The sequence below is a fragment of the Balaenoptera acutorostrata genome, chromosome 6 (genome assembly GCF_949987535.1).
Source record: "Balaenoptera acutorostrata chromosome 6, mBalAcu1.1, whole genome shotgun sequence".
Taxonomy (NCBI): domain Eukaryota; kingdom Metazoa; phylum Chordata; class Mammalia; order Artiodactyla; family Balaenopteridae; genus Balaenoptera; species Balaenoptera acutorostrata.
This window is the reverse complement of record NC_080069.1, coordinates 124,248,683-124,276,564: the sequence shown is the minus strand read 5'-3', so window position 1 is coordinate 124,276,564 and position 27,882 is coordinate 124,248,683. Positions and strand designations below refer to the sequence as shown.

At 59.0% G+C, this 27,882-nt stretch overlaps 1 protein-coding gene across 1 annotated transcript in view; it reads left to right on the top strand.

Annotated features, from left to right (window-relative positions):
* QSOX2 (quiescin sulfhydryl oxidase 2) overlaps positions 1-26,465 on the top strand; it is a 28,984-nt gene extending 2,519 nt beyond the window's left edge. The window contains exons 2-12 of the mRNA XM_057549009.1: positions 8,928-9,028; positions 10,600-10,648; positions 11,262-11,367; positions 11,503-11,593; positions 12,818-12,963; positions 14,158-14,292; positions 14,498-14,627; positions 16,658-16,780; positions 18,035-18,185; positions 21,812-22,000; positions 23,862-26,465. Coding sequence (XP_057404992.1) covers positions 8,928-9,028; positions 10,600-10,648; positions 11,262-11,367; positions 11,503-11,593; positions 12,818-12,963; positions 14,158-14,292; positions 14,498-14,627; positions 16,658-16,780; positions 18,035-18,185; positions 21,812-22,000; positions 23,862-24,412 — 1,772 coding nt within the window. The 3' untranslated portion in view covers positions 24,413-26,465. The remainder of the gene's footprint in view (positions 1-8,927; positions 9,029-10,599; positions 10,649-11,261; positions 11,368-11,502; positions 11,594-12,817; positions 12,964-14,157; positions 14,293-14,497; positions 14,628-16,657; positions 16,781-18,034; positions 18,186-21,811; positions 22,001-23,861) is intronic.
* The last annotated feature ends 1,417 nt before the right edge of the window (positions 26,466-27,882 follow it).

The following is a 27,882-nucleotide window of genomic DNA, read 5'->3' as shown; positions in this document are numbered from 1 at the left end:
GCGGGCCGTCACGCAGGGGAGGGGGCGCCCAGCGCCCACAGGGTCCGGTCTGAGTGCAGTCATCGCTCCCGCTGTCACTGCTTTGGGCCGGCTCCGTCACTTGTGAATTGGAGTGTCCAGTGAGCCCCCGGGGCACACAGACCTTGGACTAGGCCCGTCAGCTGCCTCTTCCCACCCCTCTTGAAATGCAGTGTCCAGCCAGATTGCCCCATCTGCCCCCCACCCCAGTCTCGACAGCAGTGTGGCTTCTAGAAGGTGGGTGGTTACAGTACAGCCTCTACTCCCTGGCTTGAGATTGCCTGGGGCGGGGGGGGGGCGGTCACTGAGCTAGAGGAGCACCTGCTTCCCCTGCTGTCCCCCCACCAGCGCCTCCTAAGTGGCCTCTCCCACTTGCTCAGAGTGGGTAGGGGTCTGCAGAGGGCGGGGCGCCTCCGCTCGGCAGGGCCTCTCTGTGCACAGCTTAGGGACACCTTTGTTTTCCTAAAAGATTTGGATTGAACTTTAGCTCTTCGCTGATATTTTCAAAATTTTAAAAATAATTGTTTTTCCTTCTAAGAAGATGGCTTAACAAACAAAAGGTCTACTGTTGGGTGCCAACTGTCCTCCCAGCGTTTACGTAGATCTGGCTCAGTCCTGTCACTTCTAAGTCCTTCGCGAAATAAAACCCTGCTGTGTCCCTGAAAATCCTTTTGCCCGGAGCTGTGATGTTAGCTCAGTTGGTGATGCCACTTCCTTTTGAGGTGGGAGCTGACACCTGTGGGGGGGCAGCCCCCCCCGCCCCGAGACGGCCCTGAGGAACCGCGGAGACTTTGTCGAGGCAGGAGTGTCCCTGCCAGCATCACCGGGTCCTGGTGTCCGGCCCGGCCCATCTCTCCTCCGCTCTGTCTTTGGGGAAGAGCGCCAGGGAAGCAGGGGCAGGTTTTCTGTCATTGGCCCCAGAATTCTTGATGAGAGACTCAGAGGGGCGCCCCGGAGCTGGCAGGCAGGCACCCGCCGCACGCCCCTTCTCCTCCTGTCCCCCACGTGTGGTCACACGGTTGAGTGGCAGGCCGGGGGCACCAGAGCCCCGATGGCTCGCTCCTGGCGTCTGCCGGGACAGCCGGGCCCCTTCTTGCTGCCGGGCCTTGGTCTCACCTCCCGGTGAGCTCTTCATCACCAGCGGTCTCCTGGTCAGCATGGCCGGAGGCCTCGTGGACGTGAACTGGACCACCTGGTGTTCCCCACGGGTCATTACCTGTGCACCGCAGAAGGAGGCGGGACTGAGGGAGGAGGGGGTGCTGATGGAACGGGAGCTCGCCTGGACCCCAGAGAGGTGGGTGGGCAGGGACGCCCCCCCTCCCTCCCCCATTACGGGCCCAGCAAAGCCTGTCGTGGGCTCCCGCCACCAAGACTTGTCTGCAAGACCCAGACTTCATTGCGACCAGGTCCAGAGGGACACCGCTGCTGTGTGAAGCACGCGACACTGAGTGAAGGAACCTGGTGGTAAATGCCGCTGGCCCTGCCTGGGCTTTGCAGGCGAGTCGAGGACCTTACCGATCTTGGGAGCTTTTCCTGCCTCGTGGTGCACAACCTCCAGCCAGCAGGAGCCCGTCCGCATCCAGTGGGCTCACTGCAAAGCCTGCGGGACCACGTACAGTGTCAGCTTAACCACACCGGGCGAACTCGGGGCATGAAAGGATGCTTGAGACCCAGTCCCAGCCCTCTGCCCCGTGGTGAGGCTGAGGCAGAGCGCCCAACTCCAGGCTGCTCTGGGGGGCTCGTGTATAACGCGTGCTCCTTAGCATGAGGCTTAGTTTCTGCCTAGGCCTGTGTGTCCTGATTTGCAGCTTGAACTTGGAGCTTATCTAAAAAGCCCTTTGCTCGTCCAGGAAGGGGCCTGTGCAGGGACCAGAACGTCCTCCAGCAGCTGGAATGTGGGATCAGAAACCCCAGCGTCCCCCTGACTTCCCGAGGATGAGGAGGAAGAGGAGGCCATAATGGAGCTCTGGGCCTTAAGCACAACACTCGGTTGCATCCTTTTAAGCCTCAGAGGTTAATTAATCTGTACTGTAATCATTTTCTAGAACCAATTGTTGCTTGACCATAAATCAGACTTTTATAGATGTTTTATTAGAACTTGATAAGTAATGGTGAAAAGTTTAATCCTGTTAGGTTAAGTAATATGGTTACTTGACAAGGAAACCTGAAATAAATTTTAGTCCACTGTGTATAGAAGCTTAATTGTTTCACAGGTATTTTTTAAGCCTGTGGTACTAAAAACAGACGGGCTCATGAGTGGGAGTGAGGAACGGGCGCGGGCCTCACTGCTGCTCCCTGTGGAGGCTCTGGCGGCCTCCCTGCCTCGCAGCTGGCGCGCTTCACCCCCGTGTCTAGTTGGTGGCTGACGCTGTCTTGTCCTGAAAGCAGGCAATTTGCATTCGGTTTAGAGCGCTTCTCTCCTTTGTGTGGTGGGGTCCCAACAGGTGGGAGAGGCAGGAGGAGGGGAGGGTACCAGTTGAATGGGCAAAGACCCTGAAGCTCAACCTCTGAAATGGTTTGCATTTTATTTGATAAAATAGACTGTCTCCCTTTTGTGTGGGGTGAATGCCGTCCATCTGCTAGGATACTTGCAGTGGCTGCTGGCGCCTCTATAACCAAAATTCTCCCTCATCTGCCTCCTTCCGGGCCTTCCCGCGGCTTCTTTCAAAGGTGGACAAAGGCTGCGTGAGGTGTGGGCAGGCCTCGCGCCAGGCTGCCGCCTCGACGGGGCGCGCCGTCTGGAGTGGAGCCCTGGCCGCCTGTGGACGTGGGAGCCCTCGGGCCGGGCAGGGGGCTGTCCTCTGCCCGCCAGCGCGCGCCCTGCCAGAGTAGCGCCGGACTTCGGCTCTGCGTTAATCCAAGTGCGTTCCCTTTCCCGTGGACCCCGTCCTTCGGGGGAGGTGCAGACAACGAACGGAAAGCGGGCAGCATGAACAGTGGGTTGGAGGGGTGAGTCCTAGGAAGGGGAGCGGGGCGGGGGGAGCAGCGCAGGGCAGGGCCGATGAGCGAGGGGCCCGCCACGTGGGGGGACTGCAGGGCCGAGGCCCGGGGCGGGCGAGACCGAGCCGCGCCCAGAGGGTCCAGCTCCGAAGGGGGCGGGGAGCCGTGCTCTCCCTCCTCCCGGCCAGCAGGGAGGAAGAGCAGCTTTCAGCCGGGGCCACACGACCTGGTTCCTCTGGAGGATCCCTGGCTGCTCCCTGGAGGACGGAGGGCCAGAGGCCTGCTGGCCGGCGGGAGTGCCGCGGGGGAGGGAGGCGCCCCACCCCACACCAGCTCGCTTCTTGAGGGGCTGACGGGCCTGGGGGGGTGGGTCGTGGAAGGTAGTAGCGCTTGTTCTCCAGAGCGTTAGGTGTTTGGGAGTGGCGTCCAGTTGGCGACCGGGAGGAAGGGCGGCTTCCAGGCGGAGTGCACTCTGGGGTAGATGGGGTTTGGCCAGACTTGCCAAGTGAAACAGCTGGCAGCCCGGGGCTCTGTAGCGTCACTGTCGCGTTCGTTTCCAGGGCACAGCTGCCGTTACTGCCCTTGGCCAGGCACTGCCCCGGTCGGGCTGGTCTTCTTCCACATCCTGCTGTTGAGACACATTTAAGACTTGGACAGAAGGGTGGGACTCGTGTCCTCTCAGTGTCATGTGGCCTCAGCCCCAGGTTCCCCAAGGACCAAGTCCAGGGGGTGTACCTGTGTTTGACCTTTGCTTAATGACTGTTAGTTCAGGGCTCAGGCTCAGGCTGCAGTGAACTCACAGACCTGATCGGGCGGAGATGCAAATCGCTTCTGTCCAGTGGGAAGGGGAACCCTGCTGGCGTTGGCCAGCTCTGTCTCAGCTGGGTGGTACTGGTGGCCGTGTGCTTGGTCCTCTCTCACCCCGAACGGGTCCTTCAGTAACCAGGTCAGGGCATGTGTGACACCTGTTCCCTCTGCAGTGTATGAGTCATGCTCTCAGCTTTTTGAAAATTACGCCCTGATACTGACTTAGGATGGACTCAGTGTAGGGAACCCTCACGCTAGTACATTTACCAAGCATTTCATCTGTTAGAGACGTCCAAGGAAAGACTAGGCCAGCGTAAGTTTTTCTAAAACATCCCACAAAGCATTTCAGCGCGGTCGGACTGCTCCTGAGGCACCGTTGCTTTTTCAGGTAACACCTCAACTTTTCACTGTTATGCTGGGGATAAGCAATTGGTTAAAAACCTGGGGGAAACCAAGGTTGTTTTTCTTTTTCTTTTTCATTTTGAAGCCACTGGCAGTTGTACCCTGTTTTGAAGGGCTGGGTTTACCTACTGGGTGCCTGGGACACTTGAAGGCGCTTTTGAGGCTGAAAAACCCGAGTAGGAAGATATAATCTAGGGTCTCTGTTTTCCAGCTGGGGTGACACAGGCACAGAGAGACTCCTAAGTTTCCCAGCTCCTCGAAACCTGGTGGCAGAGCGGGTGTGGGCTGGACGCTCTACCTGCAGCCGGGTGTCCTTATGCTGTCCGGCACTGCCTGCTGCATTGGGGTGGGACGCAGTGAGGCTGCAGGACCTTTGGGGTCCATTCAGGGCGGCGGCCCGGTCCCAGCTTGAAGGGGTGGTGGGTGCACACTGACTCCCTCCCAGGAGGGCTCCCAGGGTGCTGGTGCCTGCGGGTGCCCACCCCCAGCAAAGCATCACCACCCGAGCATCCCCTGTGTCAGGCCAAAAAGAACTTTCCACCTTTTCACTGGGAAGGTGCGAGTTGACGCTGAGCTGGACGAGTGTGACCTGCCAGTTGAGGGCGGGCTGCCGTGCCTGGAGACTTACGAGAAAAGCACGCTTGGGCCTTGCCTGGCGGTCCAGCGGTTAAGACTCCGCGCTTCCACTGCAGAGGGCGCGGGTTCAGTCCCCGGTCGGGGAACTAGGATCCCACATGCCGCGTGGCCAAAAACAGAAAAGCGAGCTCAAGGTCAGTGTGTCATGAATGTAACAGGAGGTGGGGAGGTTCCCTGCCGGGCGGCCTCCTCTGCCTTCCCGGCTGCTGCCCAAAGGCCCAGCCTGGCACAGCTCCAGGGCAGCACGCCGGGTCCCCCTCGGTCATCCTGTGGGGACTCTGAGCTGCTTCCTCACCGGTAAAGTAGGAAGGGAGACAGTCGCATCCCAGGCTGTGAGGCTGGCCCAGGATCACGAGGAGCAGCGATGCCTGAAAGCTTTGAGTCCCGAGCAGGACGGAGGAGGGGAGAGCGGCCCTCGCGGCACACGTGCATCGGGCGGGTCGGGCCTGGCCGGCCGTGGTGCTGTGGGTGGAGTGCCAGGCCCTTCCGCTCCGTCCGTGCGTTCAGGCCCGTGACGTGGCTGCGTCCTGTGGTCGAGGTGGGGTGCCACGCTCGCGAATGGGTTCCTGCCCTCTGGGGTGGCCCACGTCTAGTGAGGAGAAGGTGTGAGATGTGTTGGGAGTACAAGGATTGTCTGTGCGTTTAAGAAGGGGCCACGTTGTGCAGAGGCTTTTTAAAGAAGTTATCAGAGGAAACGGCTGCTTCATTCCACGCGTGACTGTCTGAGGGTTTGGGGGGGCGGACGTTAAGGTGGCGGCGTCGGGGGGCGCTGAGTTGGAAGTGGGGCATGTCTTCGTCTGGAGGCAGCAGGACCAAGCGGGGAGAAGATCCTGGTAGGACCCTCCGCCTCGGGGGAGGGCGGGCCGGGCGCCTCGGGTGCTGCCTCTGCTCTGCCTGCCTGGACAGCGGGCCGCGGGCTCTGGAGCCGCCGAGCCGACTGGACCTCGGGCGGAGCTCCAGCCCCGCCTCCTGCGTAGCAGCCAGCTGCCCGCCAGGCAGGCCCCACAGCGCGGAACCTGTGAACTTGCTCCGCTTGGGAAGAGAGGCTGGTGGGGCTTCTCTTGCCCTGGTGACCACTCCTGGGCAGGGCCAGGGATGGCCTCTGTGAGGAGGCGACATGTGCGGCACTGAGGGAGAACGTGGCGGGGCGCTCAGAGGACAGTGTCCGCCCGAGGACCAGGTCCTGTGGGCTGAGAGCTGGGCGCATCGTGGTGGGGCCGGTGTCCCCGCGCAGGCCGGGCAGAGTCTCGGGCTGGGGTGGGCGCCGGGCCCCGATCCGGGTCTGCGGGCCGAGCTGCCCGTGGAGCCCGCGGTTCTCGTTTGCGGTCGCAGAGCGGTCGAAGCGGGGCCGTGCGTGAAGCCAGCGCCGTGTTAGAGTTGGGCGGGCCAGCACCCGGCCTGCGGCCTCCTCTCCCTGCGGCCGCGCGCGGCAGCCGTGCTGGGTGCTGTTTGCGGCCTCCTGCACCGGGGATCCTGGGAGGTGCGAGCTGAGGAGCGGGACACGCGGCCCCCGCAAGTACCCTGAGGTTCCCAAGTTTTCTACATTTATTTTTATAAGTAACACGTACTTATTAAGAAAAATCTGAAAAACAAAAAAGTGGGCCCAAGTCCCACCCTGAAAACTGCACCCTCGTGAACGGCTTTTTCTGCCCGGGGCTGGCTCCGTTGTGTGCATAATGTCAGCTCTTGAAGCAGTTTTCCGTTTTCTTTCTCTCTGGGTCCTAGAGCACTTTTTTTGAAGATGGAGTGCAAGTGCGCCATGGAGGTTCTCGGTAAGCCCTGAAGCCCTGTGTCTGCGCGCCGGGGCGGAGGTAGCAGGAGCGCGGTGGCGGGTGCGCCCGCAGCCCGGCCGCCGGGGCGGAGGCGGCCCTGGGAGCCCGGCAACCTGCCACCCGTGCATCCTGCCCTGCGTCCGGGCCTCTGCCGCGCTAAGTGGACGAGGGTATTAACTGTTCTTCCTTAGGTCCTTGTAATTGGACACTCCAGAAAGATGTGACCTGTGATTCGGGAGGGCTCTGGGAATTTTGTTTTCCATCCATTTAAATGGCCTCGAGATGAACCGGTTTCACTGAGGCCACATTAAGTGGAACACTATTCGGTCATTGATTGTGAAAGCAGAACTTCGGTTTTTTTCTTTTTTCTTTTGTTTTTTACTTGATTCTTTGCATTATATTAACGTCGGTAAATATTTTGTATAATTACAGAGGAAAAAGGCATGTTTTTTTTAAGATTTTTTTTTTATTTTAATGTGGACCATTTTTGAAGTCTTTATTGAATTTGTTACAATATTGCTTCTATTCTGTGTTTTGGTTTTTTGGCCCTGAGGGATGTGGGATCTTAGCTCCCCGACCAGGGATCGAACCTGCACCCCCTGCATTGGAAGGCGAAATCTTAACCACTGGACTGCCAGGGAAGTCCCAAAGGCATGTATTTTTAGGGAAAAGTGGTATATGAGGTGGAAAAAAAAGTAATGATTGAATCGCTAATATGTAGAAGCCGTCATGTTTGTATAATACTTAGTGATGGGCAGTATTTTCTCTCTCCTTCCAGGCATGCTTTTAATACAACCTCTGAAGTCTCAGGTCTTAGCAACACTCTGAGAAAACCCGTTTGGCGTGATTTATAACCAAATGACTAGTTTAGATGGGTGGTGTCTGTCGGAGCTCACCAGCGCCTCAGGGACGGACCCGTTGTCAGTTCCTCCTCAGAAGTCACATGGTACAGAAGGCGGCTAGCGGGACTCGCCCTGTCCCTGACCCGTCCCCTCCGGCCGGTCCTGCCCGGGTGGTTCTCTGCTCCTCTGTGTGTCTGCAGAGGCCGCCAGCTCATCCTGCTTCCCCTGCAGCCCGTCCCCCTGTAGGCGAGGAGCCAGGAAACATTTGGGAATCTTACTGTCCCAGAGAAAGGGAGCAAATCTTTAAAGGGAAAACCTCACTGGAGGATGTTGGGGAGACCGCTCCTTGGAAGCTGGTGACCGAAGGGACGAGCTCCGCCCTTACCGCTGGGTGAGCCGCGCCTCGGGGTCTCCAGGGCGCAGCTTCGTCTGTACAGACTGCCCCCGCCCGCCGTCTGGCCTGCAGCCCTCGGGAATTAAAGTGTTGGGCGGGGGGAGGGGGGGTGTCGGTAAGAAGGAAGGCAGCCAAAGGTCACCCATCTCCTGTTGGAAGAATGCCACACCACCTGGGAACTGGCCTCCCCCAAAGCTGAGATCTAGGTCCGCATGTTTACAGAAAACCCGGGGGCAGGGGGCAGTCGCAAAATCCAGATGGTGGGAGACCGCGGGTGTAGAAGACAGGCCTTGTTTGGACGTGATTTAAACAAAGTAAGCAAAAATGGGACAATTAGGAAGATTGGACTCCCGACCAGATGTTTGTTGCTGTTGAAGCATGTTGGCCTGAGTTGGTGTGGTGCCGGGAGGACGCTTGTGCTGGGAAAGAAGCTCTTCCCTTTGGGAGGCGCGTGGTCGGTTATGTCGAAACGACTGGCTGGCGGCGGCCCACTTGGCATAGTTGGGAAGGGGCTCAGGGTTTGAGTGAAACAAGACTCAACTGTGAGCTGGTTAAGTGTTGATATTAAAGGTAGGAAAAAAAATATTTAAAACTGCTCCTTTTCTACTCCCAAGAACGGCAGCAGTGTCTGAGGGTGTGGGAAGGGCCTCGGGGAAAGTATTTGGAACCACTTCCTTGGTGTTTGCACACGGCTGTGTCTTTGGCCTGAAAGACCGGTGGCCAGACGCTGACGGCCTTTCCTCTCGTTCGAGTCAGTACGCGGGAACGCTCTGGCTAAACGGCTTGGACCACACGCGTCCAGTTAAACTGTAAACGCTGTCCCGGTGTCCCTGATGGAGGGCCGGCCACGGGCTGATGACAGCCCTCCGTTCCCGGCGCTCTCATCCGTCTCGGGGTCGTTTAATTCGGAGACCGAGGAGGCTGTGGGGCGATTTGCAGGTTCGGCAAACAGCGCTTTGCCGTGTCGCCGTCAGCGATGAGGGTCCCGTCCTCTTTCCCAGCTCAGCTCAGGACTGTCTCGAGGGTGGACGGGCTTGCGGGATGGCCCGCGAGGCTGCGGGCCTGGGTGGACCGTGGGGACGGGGCCGCACTGACGGTCTCACTCCTGTTTTTCAGACTGGGCCGCTGCCATCCGAGTCGCCGCCCTGGACTGTGCGGAAGAGAAGAACCACGAGGTGTGCCGCGCCTACGAGATCCACTTCTACCCCACCTTCCGGGTGAGTACCTCCTCCGTCCTCGTGGCGGCGGCTTTCAGTTGAAACCCACCACCTATGTAATCCCTGCATTTTCAGCATTTGGGGCGGGCGTCTTGAAATGTAGCTGGGATTCTGTTTGCAGAGGGTCATCTCTCGTTCCACCTCGTTGGGTTGCCCGTGTCGTGCTGGGACTGTACCCGCAGCTCCTGCTGACACCCAGCGAGGGGAGGGGGGTGAGGCCTGCAGGTGGGGGAGCGGCCGGGAGCTGCCCTGAGAGCCGGTCTGAGGCCTCCAGCCGTCGACACGCGGCGATGGGTCTGGGTGCCGGCGTGTGCCCGGCCTGCCCGGCCGTGTGCCTGGCACAGCTGTCCCTCCGACAGGCCTGTCCCTGTCTCTCCCACTAGGGGGCGGGCTGGAAGCTGAGAAGCAGACCCAGGTCTGTGTGCGCATGTGTGCGCTCCCTCGCCTGCACACGAGCGCATCACGATGACTTGACATCTCAGGAAAAAAGCTGAGCTCTTGGAAGTGACCTCTGAGAAGCTTGGAGGCCCCCCTGCCTCTCAGCCCTCACATCCCACGCTCTCTGTGCCGCAGCGTCCCCTAAGTGTTGACCTGGGGACAGCCGCGCATCCGTCGCCTGGCTGGGCCGCGCCCGCTGGTCGGCCTGGTGCCCCAGCCCCACCAGAGTCACCCTCCCCTTGAGCCCCGTGCCGAAACGTGTTCCTGTTCTATTTTCCTGTCTTACTTTGTTTCAGCTTTACACACAGGGCTCTGTGTGCTGTGTGTGAGCTTCGGGCCGCCTCTTTCTCCTAACAGGACGTTGCTAGAATCACCCGCACACCGGCTGGGGCTGGGGTCCGCTGGCAGCGCGGTTTACCGCCGCGGGCCCTGAGCTGCCGTGGGCACTCACGTGTGTGTCCTGTGCCGCCTGGCGCCGGCCTGGAATGCGGTGCTGGGCCTTCCCTGCTGACGGGTGACAGGGAGTGATCACTGCTCCCCGGGTGGCCCTGTCTGCTGGTGTCATTTGCCCGTTTTCCTCTCCCGCGTGTGTGCTTTTCTGACTGATGTACAGGAGTCCTGTGTCTTCCCGCCACTTGCCCTCCTTCAGCTATGCGTGTCCGGGGATGTCAGCACCCAGCCTGTCACTGTTTCCACTGTCTTTACTGTGTCTTTTAACGAAGAAGGTTTTTAATTTTGATGTAAAATCCTTTTGTTCTGCTCAGAGACACTTGATATAGTGCCTGCCCTCCTCCCTAGGTGTTTTTGTGTCGTTGAGCGGACGTACCGTGAATATCTAGCACCAGGAGCCTTTAGGGGACGTGCCGTCAGCCATAGTTCCAGCCCTGTTGGGGCAGAAAATGTAGACAGCGGGGTTCCGGTTGGTACTGAGCAGCCACTTGTGAATCTGGAGGGAAACACTATCATCCACAGAAACACATAGAAATGTGGTTCATCATCAGTCAACGTGAAGTTTCTGGAGAAAAGGGACGAAAGCTCTCAAAGATGATGGTCGTTTTGTTGCTTAAAGATTAAACGTTTACACAGACGTCAGGCAAGGCTGTTTCTTATTTGTTCTATGTTTTTCTTCTTAGTATTTTAAAGCATTTGCAAAGGACTTTACAACTGGAGAAGATTTTAAAGGTAAGGACCTAAGTGTTCTACTGTCCTAGATTCCTTCCCTCTTAGACAAATCTATTCAAGTGAGACTAGAACACGCCCTGGATGGGTCTGCCCGTCACCCCAGCTTTGGCACATTTACATCGGCACCATTGGCCCTTTCTTTCCTGTAAGGGTTCAAACGGTCCTAGTTTCAGCGAGAATTCTTTCTTCTGTGCTTTGCCTTCCTTGGCAAATATGGTGGTGAAATTTATTTTCTTAAGTAAACTTTTCTGGAAAAAAAAGTTTGAGAAGTGTACACATCACAAGGGCACCCCAATGAATTTTTGTCAGTGATCCCCCCCAGCTCCCCCCGGGAGCCCACAGTGAGGGCAGTCTGCCTGCCTCTGAACTTGGTATAGATGGACGCGTGCCTGTGGCCTCTGTCTCCACGCCACGTGTGTGTGTGCGCGTGTGCGTGCGTGGGGGGGCCCCCTGTGGCCGTGTGTCCCTGGAGCTCACTGATTCCCACGCTGCTTGCTGAGAGGCCTCCTGGCATGTGAATCCACGGCCGTGTGCGCTCGCACCATCGGGGCCCTGGGGTGGGACGGGCGCTCGGCAGGCAGACGCGGCCGTGACGGTGGGTCCCGCCCTGCAGGGCCGGACAGAGAGCCGCAGACGGTGAGGCACACGATGATCGACTTCCTGCAGAGCCACACGGACGAAGGCAGGCCTCCCGGGTGCCCGTCTCTGAACCCCATTCGGTGCGTAGTGCTGTAAAAAAGGTGGCACGCTGCAAGCTGAGTTTAATTTTGTAAAGTAGAGACTTGCGTTAAGTGACGTGGGCACTGGTCTACGGTGTCCTTGAAAGCACTAAAAGACTCTTTTCCTCTTAAAAGGCCCAGGGACGTTCTTTCTCTCATTGACAACAGCGGTGGCCGTTACGTGGCTGTCTTATTTGAAAGCAACAGCTCCTACGTTGGACGTGAGGTACTGTCTGCACCTCTTCCAGTGTCGGGTCTGTGATCAGATTCCTGTGTGACAGTAACTACGTCGCCTGATCTGTTGTATTCTCGGAATTGGCGTTTTGTGTTATTCAGCAGACGCACTGGTTACAGAGAAGACTGTTGGGGCGAGGGTCTGCCTCCAAGAGGAGAGGAAGCAGCTCCCAAGTGCAGCCTGGTCCTCTGGGTGGGGGGCCTGGTCCCCCAGGGGGCGCCAGGAGGGACTCAGGGCAGACCTGGACCTCGGGACGCGTGTCTTCCCTGAGGGCATTCTCTCTTTCCTAGGCGTTATGATCAAGATTTTTTCTTTGCTGTATTCTGAGCTCGCAACTTTTTTGCCAAATCCCAGATTCTGTAAAACAATGTTTCTGTTGTGAATCTTTGCTTTATTATCACTTCACACGGGTGGGTGTGAAGCCCTTGCCTTTGGCAAAGTCTCAGTAAAATCCAGGTGCCAGAAGCCGGGCTGGAGGACAGGGATTCTTTACCCCGAGGTCTCCTAGGGATGAGAGAAGACACCTCACTCCGGAACTTAGCCCCGGGTGCCATGTTTCTCCCCCTCTGCTGGCCTCCTGCCTGTTCTTCCGAGATCGGGGCTCTGGGAAGGAAGTGTGGTGGTCCCAGTGGGGCTTTGGCTGCCGGCCAAGGCCCCTGGTTGGGACACGGCTCTGTCGCTCCTGAGAGAGAGGTGGTTCTGCCCCTGACTGTCCGGGTGGCACGCCCGGGGCTTGCTGTTCGTCTTTCACACTCTTCTAGCTCCTGAGATGCCACCCGGGGGTCCCCCTGCCACTGCCCCCCACCACTGCGCCTTCAGCCTCAGCAGCCCTGGACCGGGCAGCTCTGGAGGGAGGAACGGCTGACCGGGGGCGCTGTCAGCCTCCCAACGCAGGCCCCGAGGGTGGAGGGGAAGCTGGAGGCCGGGGCGCGGCCCCAACTCGCGTGGGGGTGACCGTCCCTGTCTGACGACAGTGGGCCTCGGAGGGTGCATGAGGAGCACAGCACGGACCCCGCTGACGGTCTGCGTGGGGAGGAGGCTGTGGTCCGTGCCCGCGCGACAGTCGGGGGCCTGGCGGTGCCACACAGCAGGGATGTCGGTGGCCTGGCTGAGAGGGGGTGAGCCGCGAGGCTGTAGGAGACTGCGTTCGTCAGTTCCGCTTCCGGAGGACCCTGCCGTCCGCAGCGAGGGTGACCGTACTTTCTCATTGCCCAGGTGATCTTAGACCTGATTCCCTACGAGAACATCGAGGTGAAGAGAGCGCTGGGCTGGGATAAAGCCTTTCTGCAGAAGCTCGGTGTTTCTTCTGTCCCCTCGTGTTACTTGATTTACCCAAACGGGTCCCACGGATTAGTTACCGTGTAAGTAGAGTCTGGCTTCAGGAATGTTTGTGACGCCACCGACACCCCCAGCCCCTGGGCTGTCACCGGTGTGTGGGGCGGTGGGGGAGACCGGCCGCAGGCCCCGCACGGCACTCACCTTGCTGCCACCAGCAGCACCGTCATCAAAATGCCGCTTGCCTCTGCGCTGGGTGCCTGCACACCCGTAAGATAAGCTCGGCTGAAGAGGAAGCAAGTTGAGTCGAGGCTGGGAGAGCGTCACAGGTGGGGAGGTGAGCTGCCTGCCCGGCCCCCCAGCCTCAGGCCGGAGGCCCCAGGCCAGCCTCACCCGCGTCCCCGGAGCTCTTGGCGAGGCACCGCGTGTGGACACAGCGGCGAGAAGGCGGGCGCTTTCCTCCCTCGGGGCTCCTGTCTCAGCCCCTGGGAAGTTTAGCTGGGGCACCGAGGGCGCCGCCCCCAGGAGCCTCAAGCACGCCGTAGTTCCTTGGGTGTATTTTCTGTTCTTTAAAAAAAATGGAATTCAGGGTAAGCCAGGAGGTCTTACCTGGGGCGCCCGGCCCTGCAGCAGACCTTCCTTGAACAAACTACCATCTTGTTTCGGAGAAAAAAGCTCGTTTTACATTCAAAGTGTCATCTGTACAACCTCAACATAAAATGACGTTGATATTTTTACCAATAACTGCTGCGTTCTCCTTTGGGGAACGAAAATAAGCTCTGGACCCTTTGGGGGACCCGTGAGCTACCTGGGGAGGGCACAGTAACAGCCTCACAGCCCTCCACGCCCCGCCAGTGGAGGGGCCACTCCGCAGTGCTCAGGAGCCACCGGGCGCTCCTTCCCCCTCCCGCCCGACTCCGGACTCCCCACGCGGAGCTGGCAGCCTGTGGGCAGAGGATGTCGAAACCACAGTTTGGATAAAGCTGATCTTGGCAGATGCTCAAACCAGCGTAGTACTACGATTCAGTTTTGTTCGGTGGGGATGTTGTGTTCTCAGGTGGGGGGCCAGCTCCCCGAGGCCCGGGCTTTGCCACCATCCCGCCCCGCCCAAGATACCTGCAGTAGATGCCCAGAGGATGGCTGGGCTGGGTGGTGCACGTCACCCCGGAGTTACGGAGGGAGGGCTCCTCTGAACCTGGGGCCACAAGGCGCCTGTGGACGGGGGCCGGGCCGCCGAAGCCCGCCTCTGAGCCTGCGCCCTGCCCTCCCCTTTCTCGCAGCGGGAAGCCTCTCCGATCGTTTTTCTCCTCTTATTTGAAGTCATTGCCGGATGTGAGGAAGAAATCGCTTTCATTGCCTGAAAAACCGAGCAAAGAAGACAGCTCTGAAGCCGTGGTTTGGAGGGAGTTTGACAGGTGAGCGAAGCTGCCGGGAGTGTGCGCCTGGGGTCCGGGGGTCGCTGCGGGGCGGCTCGCTCAGAAGCCCGCCGTCCGCCTGCCGGCGCTCGGGGGTTCTCCGCGTTGTCTCCCCGGGTGGCGTCCCCCTGGGGTAGGAGCCAGCACGCGGGAACCTGCGTGAAGAGAGAGGCGCCCACGCTGACCTTGTAGCGTTTCCTCCCAGGTCGAAGCTGTACGCGGCTGACCTGGAATCGGGGCTGCACCACCTCCTGAGGGTGGAGCTGGCCGCCCGCAGGTCCCTGGCCGGGGCCGAGCTGAAGACACTCAAGGACTTCGTCACCGTCCTGGCCAAGGTGCATGGGCGTCTGGCCCGGGCGGGGGGCCACGGGCCAGCCTGGGCTTGACCACGCGACCTCGCCCGTCCTCCACTCACCCAGACGCCTGCCGTGTGCCGGGGGCCTGCGGGGCACAGAGCTCCTGGCTGCGTGGAGGCGCCCGCGCTCTCGGCGGCGGGGGGCGGGGACTGCAGGGCAGCGCCGCGGGGTCTGAGGGCCCTGCCTGCTGGGGAGGGGGGGTACGAGCGGTGCCCGGGGAAGGCCTGAGGACCAGCAGGACGAGCGGGGAGTGAGCGGGAGTGGGCAGGAGGCCTGTGCGTCAGGGAGCTGGGAGGAGAGGTGGGGAGGGCGGGCCTCCGGGCAGGGAGACGGCTGCGGCCGGCGGTGTCCTGTCGGGTGGCGGGTGGGCCCTGGGGGTGGGGCACGCGGCGGCTGCTGTGTCAGCTCACGTTTAGCGGGCAGCGGCCCGCGGGGTTACGTTCCTGCCGAGAACTCTTAGCTCCAGCGCTGAACGTCCAGGCTTGTGGTCTTTTTCTGGGCCCAGAGCCCCTGCGCTGGGCAGAGGTTGGAGCAGTCGGTCATCCCTCTTCCCCGGGGATGGACCTGGGCCCCTGTTCTGTTGGCCCAGCAGCCCTGGCCGTGGCCCTTCTGCTCTCTGACCTCTGAGATAGCCCAGGCCCTAGACACTCCCGGCCCGCCGTTGGTCACCTTTGGTCTTGCGCTGGCTGCCGCTGCCTCGGGAGAAGTCTGCTTCCAGAGGCCACCTCCATAGCACCTATTGTTACCTAAGAGATAAGGAAGCTTAACTCTGAAAGGTTTCCCTTGCCACGCGTGTGCATCCCTGACAAGGTGCTTTGCAGCCAGCGCTTCCGCTGGTCAGAGTTTACTCACGTTGTAAGATCTTTGAAGAAACTCAGGAGGTAGGATTTACGTTTAAGGGAATAATGAGTCACCTGATTTGTTTCAAATGGATAAACGGAAACTGTTTAGACGGTTCTCCTCACGCTGCGCCCGGCCCGCAGAGGTCAGAGCCCTCCCGCTGTCCCCGCTCCTTACGCGCGTCCCGCCTGCCCGTCCACGTCGGGACGGGGGGTCTTGCTCCGCACGTGCCTCGCGGTCTTCGTCCCCGTTCCAGTCCCGTGTCGCGCTGGAGGGCTCCACACGTGGGCAGAGCCTGGGAGTCAGATCAGCATAAGTTATTCTCAGTAGTTTTTCTACCCTTTACTTAAACTTTAAATGCTGGTCAGTTGGTAATGGTGCTCTGTAAGCAACGTTGGGAAAACCCAGATTTTGCAGAGTTGAAGATGCGATGTTTCTGCAGCTGGGGCACCCACATCTGTCTCAGCACCGTTGTTAGTAAGGCCTCAGCCCAGGTTTCTAAGAGCTCTTTCAGCCTTGAATGTGCACGTTTCATTGGCAGCATCTAATCGAAGCTCCCCACAGAAGGACTGCAGGACCGCTGGGATCCTTGCACTCGAGGCTTCCTGGGCCACCAGCGTGGCCTGAGTGTCGACGTGTAGTTAACCAGCGATGGCACTTGTTTGCGTGGAAGCCTCAGGGGTGTGCATACCTTTTCCAAATAGTCTGACAGTCAGAGATGGCAGAGGGGGAGGCGAGGGTGTGTAAGGACAGCGGGCGGGATTAGCATGCATTACCGTGAGGAGCATGGAACGAGTAGGCAGTGATTTCAGAAAGGCCCACAAGCCCTTGACAACGTGATAAATAAGGCCCCCGGCGGCCGTGTGGTCCGGCGTCGTGAAGTGGCCGCCGGGCGTGAGGACGAGCGGCTGTGTCCCGGGTGCTGGGCGGCCGTGGAGCTGCAGGAATGGGGCCCAGTGCGGGTTTCCCCCTCGTCTGTGTTCTGGGGAAACTAGTTCCTCCAGAAACCCCCCACCCCTGTTCTCCGGTCAGAGCCTGGGTGGATTGGAGACACTTCCTCCCTCCAGCTGGTGGGTCCAGGTCAGGGCAGGCCCTGTCTCCACCCCTGGGAGGCCGCGCCGTGGAGGGCGCTTCCCGACCGGTCCCTGAGTGTGGTCTTCCCTGCTCAGCTGTTCCCTGGGCGGCCGCCGGTCAGGAAGCTGCTGGAGACGCTGCAGGAGTGGCTGGCCAGCCTGCCCCTGGACAGGATCCCCTACGACGCCGTCCTCGACTTGGTCAACAACAAGATGCGGGTGAGGCAGCCCCTTCGACGAGCTTGGGGGACCCCGCACCTGCCCTCGGCCGATGCGCCGCCGGTCTCCCTCCCCGGTTCTGCCGCCCGGTTTCCACAGCAACCTCCAGCTACCTCTGCCTGGGTCTGGGACAGACGGCCGACCGAGACGATGGGGGTTTTGTCAGGCAGTGTAGCATTAGGGTTTGTTTTCTGTTTTAATTTTTAGTAAACTCGTCTAGATTTCACACCTAAAAAAGTAGTGAATAAAGGCGATGGGTCGAGCTGCCGTGCAGGCCGGGCGTGCAGCCAGGGTCTTGGGCCGGCGTCTGCGGCCACAGGCTCCACGACGTAGGCTCCCCGGGATCTGATTCCAGCAGCCCTGTGGGTGCCGGTTTCTAGCCTTGGCCCCTGCTCCATGGGACCTGAGCCGTGTGACGGGGAAGGCGGCCGAGAGCAAGGGCTCAGACCCGCAGGGGCCAGGCCTGTGCAGTCGCCCGCCCAGTGGGACCCAGGGGCCGGGAGGCCCGCAGAGTGCAGTTCGCAGCCCCGCCTCTGGGCTGTTACAGCCCCTCGGCCTTCGGCTCGCTGCTTGTAAAGTGAAGATCCTGTTCATTGACGTGGAGAATTGCCTGACAATTGAATGTTTTTGTTATTAGTCTTCTCCTATAAATCTCCTTGTAACTAATTCTAACTTTAAAAAAAGATGGGTGTCTTTCATGCTTCCTAGTGCTGCTTCATCAGGGTACAGGTGAACTCTTCCCTTCTCCCCAAAGACTGGAAAAGAACGGGCCACATCTCCATATTTTGAGAACTCCTTTAGTAAAATAGACACTTTTTTTCCTCTCATTTATTCGTTATTGGATTTAAATTTACACATGGTGAGATGTACAGTTGAAGTTTTGAGAGACGTGCTCCCTGTGTAACCACCACCCAATCAAGACTGAGGACATTCACCAACTTTTTTTTTTTTTTGGCTGTGGTGGGTCTTCATTGCAGCGCATGGCTTTCTCCAGTTGCCGCTACTGGGCTCTAGGTGCGCGGGCTTCAGTAGTTGTGGCTCACGGGCTCTAGAGCGCAGGCTCAGTAGTTGTGGCTCATGGGCTTAGTTGCTCCGCGGCATGTGGGATCTTCCCCGACCAGGGCTTGAACCTGTGTCCCCTGCTTTGGCAGGCGGATTCCTAACCACTGCGCCACCAGGGAAGTCCGCCACCAACTGTTTTTAATTTTAACAATTCAATTATCTCTTATTTTTTTTCTAACCCCCCCCCCCCAGATTTCTGGAATATTCCTTACTAATCACATAAAGTGGGTTGGATGTCAAGGAAGCCGACCAGAGCTGAGGGGCTACACGTGCTCTCTGTGGCAGTTGTTCCACACTTTGACTGTTCGAGCTGGGACCCATCCAGAAGCGCTGGACGGCACAGGTGAGCTGTCTCCACCTGGGCCACCCGACACGGGTGCTGCGCTCCTGCCTGCCGGAGCCGTCCCAAGCTCACGCAGAGGGTAACGCGCCTTCAGGGTGCCTGGGGTCCATGCTAAGGAGGGTGGAGGTGAGCACCTTTTCTAGAGGTCTGCTCAGCCCCTGTGCCGGCTCGCGATGCCGGAGCCCAAGTCCCCACCCTCTTCCCTCACGGCCAGTGCCTGGCTGACCCTTGGGACATGAGTCACGGGTGGGGTGAGGGAGCGCTGGCCAGGAACGCCTCTCGGTGTCAGCACCTCTTTCTTTGCTTTAAAGAACACGAGAGTAAATGAAACACATTTGGAGAAGCGTATGGTTACCTGTTGTTTCTAACAAGTCACCTGGAGCAGCGCACGCTCCTTATCTCACGGCGTCTGTGGGGCGGGCGCTCAGGTGTGGCCTGACCAGGGCCTTCGGCTTCAGGTCTCCCAGACCCTGGGTGCAGAGTGCTGGCCCGGGACGGTGGGGAAGAGACGCCCTCCCGACGCTTGCGCCCCACATGGGGGGCTATCCTTCCTCACCGTGTGGCCTCCCCATAGGCAGCCGGCTTCATCGGGGCCCTCGGTGGTGTGAAGTCCGTCACGTCTGCCATGTTCGTTCGTTAGAAGTGAGCCACTAAGCCCACGAGGGGAGGGGATGACACAGACGTGGCTGCAGGAGGTGGGACCACGTTTATATCCCACACAAAGCGCTAAAAAACGTGTTGGATTTTTGGATCCTCTCTGGACTGTGTTGTGTGTATGCCTCTCAGTTTAAGCAGGCCCCTGGCAGCCATGGGAATATCTGCTTTTAGTTTTTTATTTTATTTTATTATTTATTTATTTATTTATTGGCTGTGTTGGGTCTTCGTTGCTGCATGCGGGCTTTCTCTAGTTGCGGCGAGCGGGGGCTACTCTTTGTTGCAGTGCGTGGGCTTCTCATTGCGGTGGCTTCTCTTGTTGCGGAGCACGGGCTCTAGGCGTGCAGGCTTCAGTAGTTGTGGCACGCGAGCTCAGTAGTTGTGGCTCGTGGGCTCTAGAGTGCAGGCTCAGTAGTTGTGGTGCACGGGCTTAGTTGCTCCACGGCATGTGGGATCTTCCTGGACCAGGACTTGAACCTGTGTCCCCTGCATCGGCAGGCGGATTCTTAACCACTGCGCCACCAGGGAAGTCCTAGTTTCGTTTTTTTAATCATTCAGGTTCACTGACGTCTGTGTTAAGTCAAAGTGAAGTCTCGGGACCCACACCGTCCAATGTTCTTTCCAGTAAAATTGTAAAATTCTTTTAAGAGTTACCTTTTGCTGTGTAACAAATGAACCCCAGATGCCGTGGCTTAAAACATCCACCAGGTTTTTGCTCATGGCTCTGGGGCTCGGCTCTTTGGACGGGCTCAGCTGCGGCCTCGCTCATCTGGCGGCGGCTGACTGGTCTCGACTCAGAAGGTCGGGCTCCCAGGCAGCACCAGCTCCCCACGGGGCATCGCCACATCCGGGAGGGGCCTTGGGGTCTGGGCATCACTTCCGCCACAGCCTGTTGCTCAGACAGGTCTCATCCAGCCCAGGTTCACGGTGGGGAGATAGAGGCCACCTGTTGGGGAGAAGCAGCAGAGGGGCATGTGGCATCTTCAGACATCTCTACCACCCCCGGCTCTGCTCCAGGTGACCTTAGATTTCTACTCCTCCGGCGTCTAGTGGGAGAGGTGGGCTTTCAATCGAAAATTCTCTTAAGAATCACACAGAAGAACACGTAGGGTGTGTTCAGGAGAAAGCTTGGGAGCCCTACAGCAAGTGAGATCAGAGCCTCAGCGCTGCCTGGCGGGACACTGGCCACGGCATGGGAGCCCACGTCTGAGACGTGAGCCTCAGTTGTGGGGAAAGTTCTGCTGAGAACAGGGAGACACGTTGAAGGCGGTGGGGACAGCAGGGAGGAGGTCATCACCGGGATGCTCTATAAAATCCTGCAGAACCGATGCTGGCAGAGTGAGGGCAGCAGGATGACAGAGCACACAAAGAGATCTTGAGCGTTCTTTCTCTTCGTCGCGTGAATTGCAGCAATATCCGAGGGGCCTGTGTCACACCGAAGGAATTGGGTCAGACCGAGACCCGGATTATGTCTTGGAAGGTCTTTCCTCTCCTTACTGCATGCTTAAACCCCATCGACTAAAAGCCTGCCGCGGCCTCTAATCCCCCACAGGTAGGGGTTTATGGTTCTTGCCCACTTTAAAGATTAGGGCGGCCCGAGTGTGCAGCGGTTCGGTGGGGGACGCGGGAAGGAGGATTACCCCGCCGGGTGCGGCAGATGTCAGCCAGAGGCCTGCGGCTGGGAGAGCAGCACCGGCCGACAGGGAGGGCTCCGCGTGTGCACGTGGCCTCAGGGCTGGGTGCCCCCTGGCCGCCCTGGGAAACACTGGGAGCCAGGGGCAGGTGGCGGGGTGCGGCTTCGGGCCTCCTCTGAGGGACACGAGCAGGCCTGCTGAGGCTGACGGCCCACGAGGGCTCTCCGGGCGGGGCCGGCTTCCCGGGCCGTGGGGACGAGCGTCAGGACCGCACCGGCCACAGAGAGAGGTCGCTCGTGAGGGCCTGCTGTTAATAAGATGGACTCAGTCTCCAAAACCATGTCTTTTTTTTTTCCAATTATTTTGCTGGATTTCTTTTAATGCTGACATGTAATCTGTTGTAATCTCACAGTCTCTTATTCGTATGCCCAATCCCCCGTATTAGTTGTCTGGACAGGACTCTGGTCCAGCCCTGTGCTGCTGCCCCTCTGCCGTCCTCAGGGGTCCTCCTTTCAGCGCACTGCAGGCTGCGTTATCCTGCTCTTGGGGGGATTGCTTTCTTCAGACGTCGTGCCCCTCACTCCCAGGGCCTTTACTCGGCACCCACGTCCTCCTGTTAGGGTCTGTGTTTACACCGGGTGGTGAAAACCGTCTGTGTGGCTGGTAGATGCTGGAGGGTTTCCTCACACGGAGAGGCTTGGCCTCTTTGAAAGAGTGCAGACCTTCACCAGCCTGCCACCCTGTCGCTCCCAGAGGAGCCCCAGCAGCCGACCAGCCCGTGACCGTCGCTGCCCCTTTCGTGGAAGATCCGCCACAGGGCGGGGCTGGCAGCAAGCCCGGAGGCTCTCCCTAAGGCCTGCTTCATATTCGGGCTTGTGTTTCGCAAGGATTTCAAAGCAAAACAACTGCAAATTTCGAATGAGTGGCTGCCACGGCCCCGGCACAAGCCTCTGGGGTTGCTTGTAGGGCAGGAAGAGTTGCACGTGGGTCTCAGGCCTGGGGCAAGCCCGGACCTCTGGGCGTGGGGCTGGGGGCTCCTGGCAGACCTAATAGCTCCAGGCCTCTGGCTCGTCCTGAGGGCCAGCGCACGCCCTGGAGTGGCTCTGGCAGCTGGACACAGGCGGCCGTCTGCCCTTGGGGTGCGCGCGTCTGGCGCGGCGTCGAGGCAGCGAGCAGCCATCTTGCGGTCGCGGTGGGCGTCTGGGAAGGAGCTGGTTTCTTCCCGTGTCCATGCGAGGACATGTCACAGGCACTCAGCTCGTCCCTGGCCCCCCCGATGCCACCCCAGGCCCTGCGGTTCTAGTGGAAATAGTCCGACATGCTTTGGTCCCTCCGCAGGTTTTGAAGACGACCCCCAGGCGGTGCTGCAGACCATCAGGAGGTACGTTCACGTCTTCTTTGGGTGTAAGGAATGCGGTGAGCATTTTGAGGAAATGGCTAAAGAATCGATGGATTCTGTGAAAACCCCGGACCAGGCAATTCTCTGGCTTTGGAAGAAGCATAACGTGGTCAACAGCCGCTTGGCAGGTGAGCAGAAGCCAGTCCGCGTGGCCCGTGCCTGGGCGCGAAGCCCGAGCTGTGGGTGGCGGGGACGGCACCTGAGCTTTGCCGCCACTCTGCCTGCCCGCCGCGTGCCAGCCTGCCTGCCCGCAGGGCTCATGGCCGGGTCGTCTGCCCTGACCAGATGTCAGTTTCCTGGTGACATTGGCCAGGGAGCTGCCAGAGACAACAGCCATTCCCAGCTGCCAGTCCCTGGCTTTCCAGATTGTTCTCTCACTGCAGGGCTCCCGGGCTGCATGGAAATGGAAACGTCTTTCCCCCTCGGTAGCCCACTAGGCCCCTGAGTAAATTCAACAGTGGAAGACTTGGAATATAATTAATTTTCAGTAAGGAAAATTTTAGCGTCGTTAAAACCTGCTCTCAGACCGTAGACCAAGCTCCTCAGGGTGGTTTTGTTTAAAAAACTAGGGCGCATGTATTTTCTCAGAGTTAAGTAGTTCAAACTGTTCCTAAATCAATGGTAGATTAAAATTAGGCTTAAAAATAATCCACTGAGAAATAAATCTTAATAGAGATGAATAGAAAATGCCACTAAACTATTGGTTTTTATTTAATCCACTGTATTATAAGAACATCTCACAGCTAAAGCACTAAAGAGAATTGGTTTTTCTTTGGACTCGGAGCTGACCGTTGCGGCCCCAGGCACGTGGCCGTGGCCCCTCGTGTTGCCCGGGTTTGTCCTTCGCCTTCGGCTGCAGGTGAAGGCACTTCCGCTGTGGCCCTGGTACAGACGCTCCACGTCCAGGGTGCCAGCCCGCCCGCCCTCTCAGGGGCCGCGTGGTGACCCCGTCCCGGCAGCGCTCAGCCCCAGAGCAGCCGGCGAGGCTCTGGCCAGGCTGCCGTGTCCGGGCGCCGCCTTGTGCCCCACGAGATGCAGCGCCAGAAAGGCGCGTGTGGTCGTGAGGCTCCTTAGGCCCCGCGTGTCCCCCCAGCGCCCTCGGTCCCGCCTCCGGCCTCTGGGTTGAGGTCCGTGCAGTGCTGCTCCGGACACACTCTGGCATCTCCTCCCGCCTCGGGCTGTGAATCCAAACCCCCCGCTGGACGCAGAGCCCAAGGGGCGCGCCCAGGCCCTGAGTGGTGTGCGTTGCCCTCCAGCTTCTGCCCAGCGCGGCCTGTCTTGAGCAGGGTGAGCGGCCCGGAGGGGGGCACCTCCGCCGAGTCCGGAGGCCACGCTTGCTGTCAGCGGGGCCTGCGGGAGCCGGGGGTCCGGGGCTGTCACCGCGTCGCAAGTAGAGAGAAACAGGAGTTTGGAAGTGCAGCTGCGAGTGCGGGGGCTTCATGGCTCTGCCTCGAGGTCTTGCCCCCCGGTCGTTGGCTGACAGCCCAGGCAGCACTCTGCCCACGGGTGTTGAACGAGGGAGGGAGCGAGCGGGAGGGAGGGAGGGCCGGCGTGGGACAGGGTCCCCTCTGCCCGTCCGCATGCTGAGGGAGCACCTTAAGGGAAGGGAGGACAGTGGAGGTGCCCCCACCTCGAACAGGGCTGCAAGGTCAAGGGTGTGGAGCTGGGAACTTGCCCGGCCGTGTGGGTGTTTGGGGCGGGGTTTGGCCAGGTGAGTGGTGGTGCCCGAGTGTGGACGGCTCCTTGTGCTGTGGGCCGGGAATCCGCCAGAGGGCGTGAGGGGGGACGCGGCGGTGCCGTGTGGGCAGCCGTGCAGGGAGGGCGGGTGGGAGGGGAGCGTCGTCTGGACCCCACTGGACGGTCGCAGTGGAGGCGGTGGAGGGAGAGGGCGGTAGTGGGCAGGCAGGAGGCACGGGGGCCCACGGTGCCGGGGTGGGCAGTCAGGTGGCCACAAGGCCTCTTCACGGTGGCCCTTCCTCCTCCTCACAGGCCATCCGAGTGAGGACCCCAAGTTCCCCAAGGTTCCGTGGCCCACTCCGGACCTCTGCCCGGCCTGCCACGAGGAGATCAAGGGCCTGAGCAGCTGGAACGAAGGCCAGGTGCTGCTGTTCTTGAAGCGGCACTACGGCAGCGACAGCCTCGAGGACACGCACTCCTCGGACTTGGGAGACACCGGTGAAGGCGGCCCGGCCACGGGCGAGGAGCGGGTGGGGGGCCGCACTTCCCCAGAGCAGCCGCCCGCAGGCCGAGGTGCCGAGAGTCTCCGTCCCCCCGGCGTGCTGCCCCCCAGGCCTCGCCTGTCAGAGAGGTCGCACCAGGGGCTGGACGTGAAGCTCGAGAGTCTGAGTGGGGCCGAGGGCCGCCGGGGGGCGGGGGCGGGGGCGGGGGCGGCCTTCCTGGGGACGGGCTTCTCCAGCCTGGACATGAGCCTCTGCGTCGTGCTGTACGTGGCCTCGTCCTTGTTCCTGATGGTGATGTACTTCTTCTTCCGGGTGCGGTCCAAGCGGTGGAAGGTCAGGCATCACCACCCGTCCGTGTAGGACGCGGCGAGACCGTGGAACCGCCTTCAGAAAGCCTGCAGCTTTCATCTTCAGATCAGGGATTCGGTCAACGCGTCGGCCCCGGCGTCGCCTCGATGACGCCTTCCGCTCCCCCACGTGCTCTCCCTGCAGGGGGCGCACCCGGCACGTGGCGGCGAGACTGTTTGCATCCCTGGGACCCTCAGGTGGCGCCTTTCACAGATCCTGGAGCAGAAAGCCTTGTCTGCTTTTACTCTTCCAGGTCTGAAAGCAGAAGTGGGGAGGCCGGGCCCCACGAGCAGAGCTTTCCCACCCGCTTTCACCTCGAGTTGCTAGACTGCAAGGCCTCGCTCTGGGATCTGGAGAAAACTCACGCCCTCCACTCCCCTGCTGGGGCCTCCGGACGCCTCCCCTTCCCGCTGCTCCTGGAAGCCAGTGTTCTCAGTGATTCACTCGTGTTTGTGCTTTTCAGCTGCTTGGTTGTTTCTCCTTGAAGCCAGAGAACATCTCCGGGGCGCCAAGGCAGCTCAGGACCGGGGTAGGGAAGCCCCCTTAGTCAGTCGTCCCAGGCTCTGCAGACGTGGAGATGAGAGTGTGGAGGGGAAGGGGGGCCGGCGGGTTTGTGGGGCAGGGTGGTGCCCTTCTAGTCTTCAGGGGCATTGTCTGTGCTTGTTGATCTGGTGACCAGAGGCTGTAAGCGAATCCCAGGCTGCGTCCCCTGTGGGAGGGGAGGGCCTTTGGGGAGGGGGCTGCCCTTCGGGATCTCTGGAGGCGCCCTCGGTCCTGTGTCGTCATCCTCTGGCACCTGCAGGTCCCCGTGAGAACCTAGGGCTCAGTGTGAGGGAGCCGGTGGCGCCCGGGGCAGACTGTGGTCTTGGCCAAACTTCATTGGCCTGAAGCTGTTTCACCACGGGTCCTGGTGCAGGGCCCCAGTGCCCCAGGCTTCGATGATTAATTTTCTAACATTGAATGGTTTTTACACATTATTTGTAAAACCCAAAACATGTAGAAGTAAATTTGCCTCTGAAAATGTAAGCAAAGAAACAACAAACTATGGCAGGGAACATTTCCTTTGAGATCCTTTGTGGCTTTGTTGGTTTGTCTCACAGGCTCAGATGTATCCATGCACGTGCGTGTGTGTGTGTGTGTCTGTGTGTGTCTGTGTGTGACTGTGATGGTTGTAACAGTGCTTCCCACTCTGCCTGTTCCACACTCCAGTTGTGTGTTTACTAAGTACCATTGACCATGTGGCCATGTAATGCTGATGTGACGGTTGCAGCTTAGGGAGAATAGGCGGCTGATTCCTTGAACAACTCTCATTAGCTTCATGGTCACCTTCAGTGGGAGGCGTGGTCTGGAGGCCTCTGGGCAGGAACCAGCTCCTGAGCCGCCCCTTCCTCTTCACTTCTGTGCCGTGAGAGGTTTCTTCTTGTTTGACACTTTTTTAACCCCTGGAAGCCTTTGTGTTTTAAAAGCCAGGAGCTTGTCTTCATGGCTAAGTTGTGTGCCTGGGTTACTGAAGACACCTGTTGTTTCTTTTCAACTTGAAAACCGGGCAGATTTACAGAGAACCCAAAGGGAAATACTTAGAACCATTAATTAAACTGCCTTTTGGTTTGTATTGAATGTCTTTTTCTCCCCTAAAGGAAGTTTCTTTCGACAGTGGGAACTGGGTGATTTTGCAAGTGTACCATCTTGTGTATTTTACAGAACCTAGTTGAAGGGCGATGCTGGCTTCCGCAGTTTATAATAATACTGCAGCTTGAAGGGCAGTAGGGCAGGGAGAGGACGTGCCAAGGTGGACCACGGGCGCTGTGTCCCGTCGCTGCTCAGAACTGGGCGCTCCCTCTAGGCAAGGGTTAAGTTCTGTTTTCTAAAGTTGTAAGTATTGAGACTAATGAATATAATAGTTCGGTAATTTAAATGTATATTTATTTTTAATGGAAGGATTTTGATTAAAAAGAAGCTAATGGACATGGAAGTGTCGGTGAAATTTCTTACCTGCAAGGAAAATGAACATTTTGTATTTAAGTAAACTATAATGTGCACATTTTAAGAATAAAGAAATCCGATGTTTAAAAAAATTGTAATTCTTTTGAAGTGAGAACTAGCTCTGTAAGGGATGCAGTGTCGGGCGGGAGTGCCAGACAAAGCCTCCTCTCCCTTCTCGGTTGTATGGACAGGACGTCTGAAATCCCAGAATTTCTTGTATTGAACCAGAGGCTTTTTGGAAGATGGCCCAAGGGTCAGGGGGAAGGTGAAAGATGGGAAATCGATGATAAATGATAGATAGTCTTCTTGGAGCCGAGCTGGACGGAGTGGGCTCAGGACAGCACCCTTCCTCCCACGAGCACCCTTCCTCCCACGGGGTGGTGACTGCGCTGGGTGTAAATCCTGCTCACAAGGCACCAGAGAGGCCCCCCCCCCCAGGTGAGGGAGCTGCCAGACCTCGGCTTTCCCTGGGCACCACTCTCCTGGGCCACCCCACTCCCGCCAGGCCTGAATGCCCAGCATTGCAGTCGGCCACCAGGTGTGCCTCGTGCCCACGGCTTTGCCCCAACACCTGTTTGCTGCCCCCGGTTCTGAACTATTTTTAAAGTGATTTATTTTATTTATTTATTTATTTATTTATTTATTTATTTATTTATTTATTTTGGGCTGTGTTGGGTCTTCGTTGCTGTGCGCGGGCTTTCTCTAGTTGTGGCGAGCGGGGGCTACTCTTCGTTGTGGTGCACAGGCTTCTCACTGCAGTGGCTTCTCTTGTTGCGGAGCACGGGCTCTAGACACGCGGGCTTCAGTAGTTGTGGCTTGAGGGCTCCGGAGCACAGGCTCAGTAGTTGTGGTGCATGGGCTCAGTAATTGTGGCTCGTGGGCTCCAGAGCACAGACTCAGTAGTTGTGGCGCACGGGCTTAGTTGCTCCGCGGCATGTGGGATCTTTCTGGACCAGGGCTCGAACCCATGTCCCCTGCATTGGCAGGCGGATTCTTAACCATTGCGCCACCAGGGAAGTCCCTGTAAACTATTTTGATTTCTTCTCCTGCCTCCCCCCACCTTGTTTTGGGGTGGGGAGGCCTCCAGTGGTCGAGTGTGGCTTCAGGGGAGTTCTCTTGGCTGCAGTTTCTGTGAATTCACCTTCCCAGCCGGGCTGTGCCCCCGTCCGGAGAGGGCACAGGCAGCCGCTGGCACTGAGTGACCGGCGGGCACCCTGGCCCCCAGCCCGGTCTGTGTGGTGCCGCTGTAGGCTTACCAGCCGGTAACCCCTGTCACCCAGGGTCTTGGCGCTCACGGCCCTTGGATCCTTCTGTCTGAGTAGTTTCTGTTGGGGGCACCCCAGCTGCCCTTCCTCCCGGCTGCTCTGGGGGAGTGGGAGGGGGCTGTGGCCTGAGACCTGGGGGCATTGCGTGTTGGGGAGGTCCCGCGTGCAGAAAGTTCCTCACGCCTAAAGCGACCGTTGAACGGGGCAGCACCTGGAGCTAGAGCCTCAGTAGGA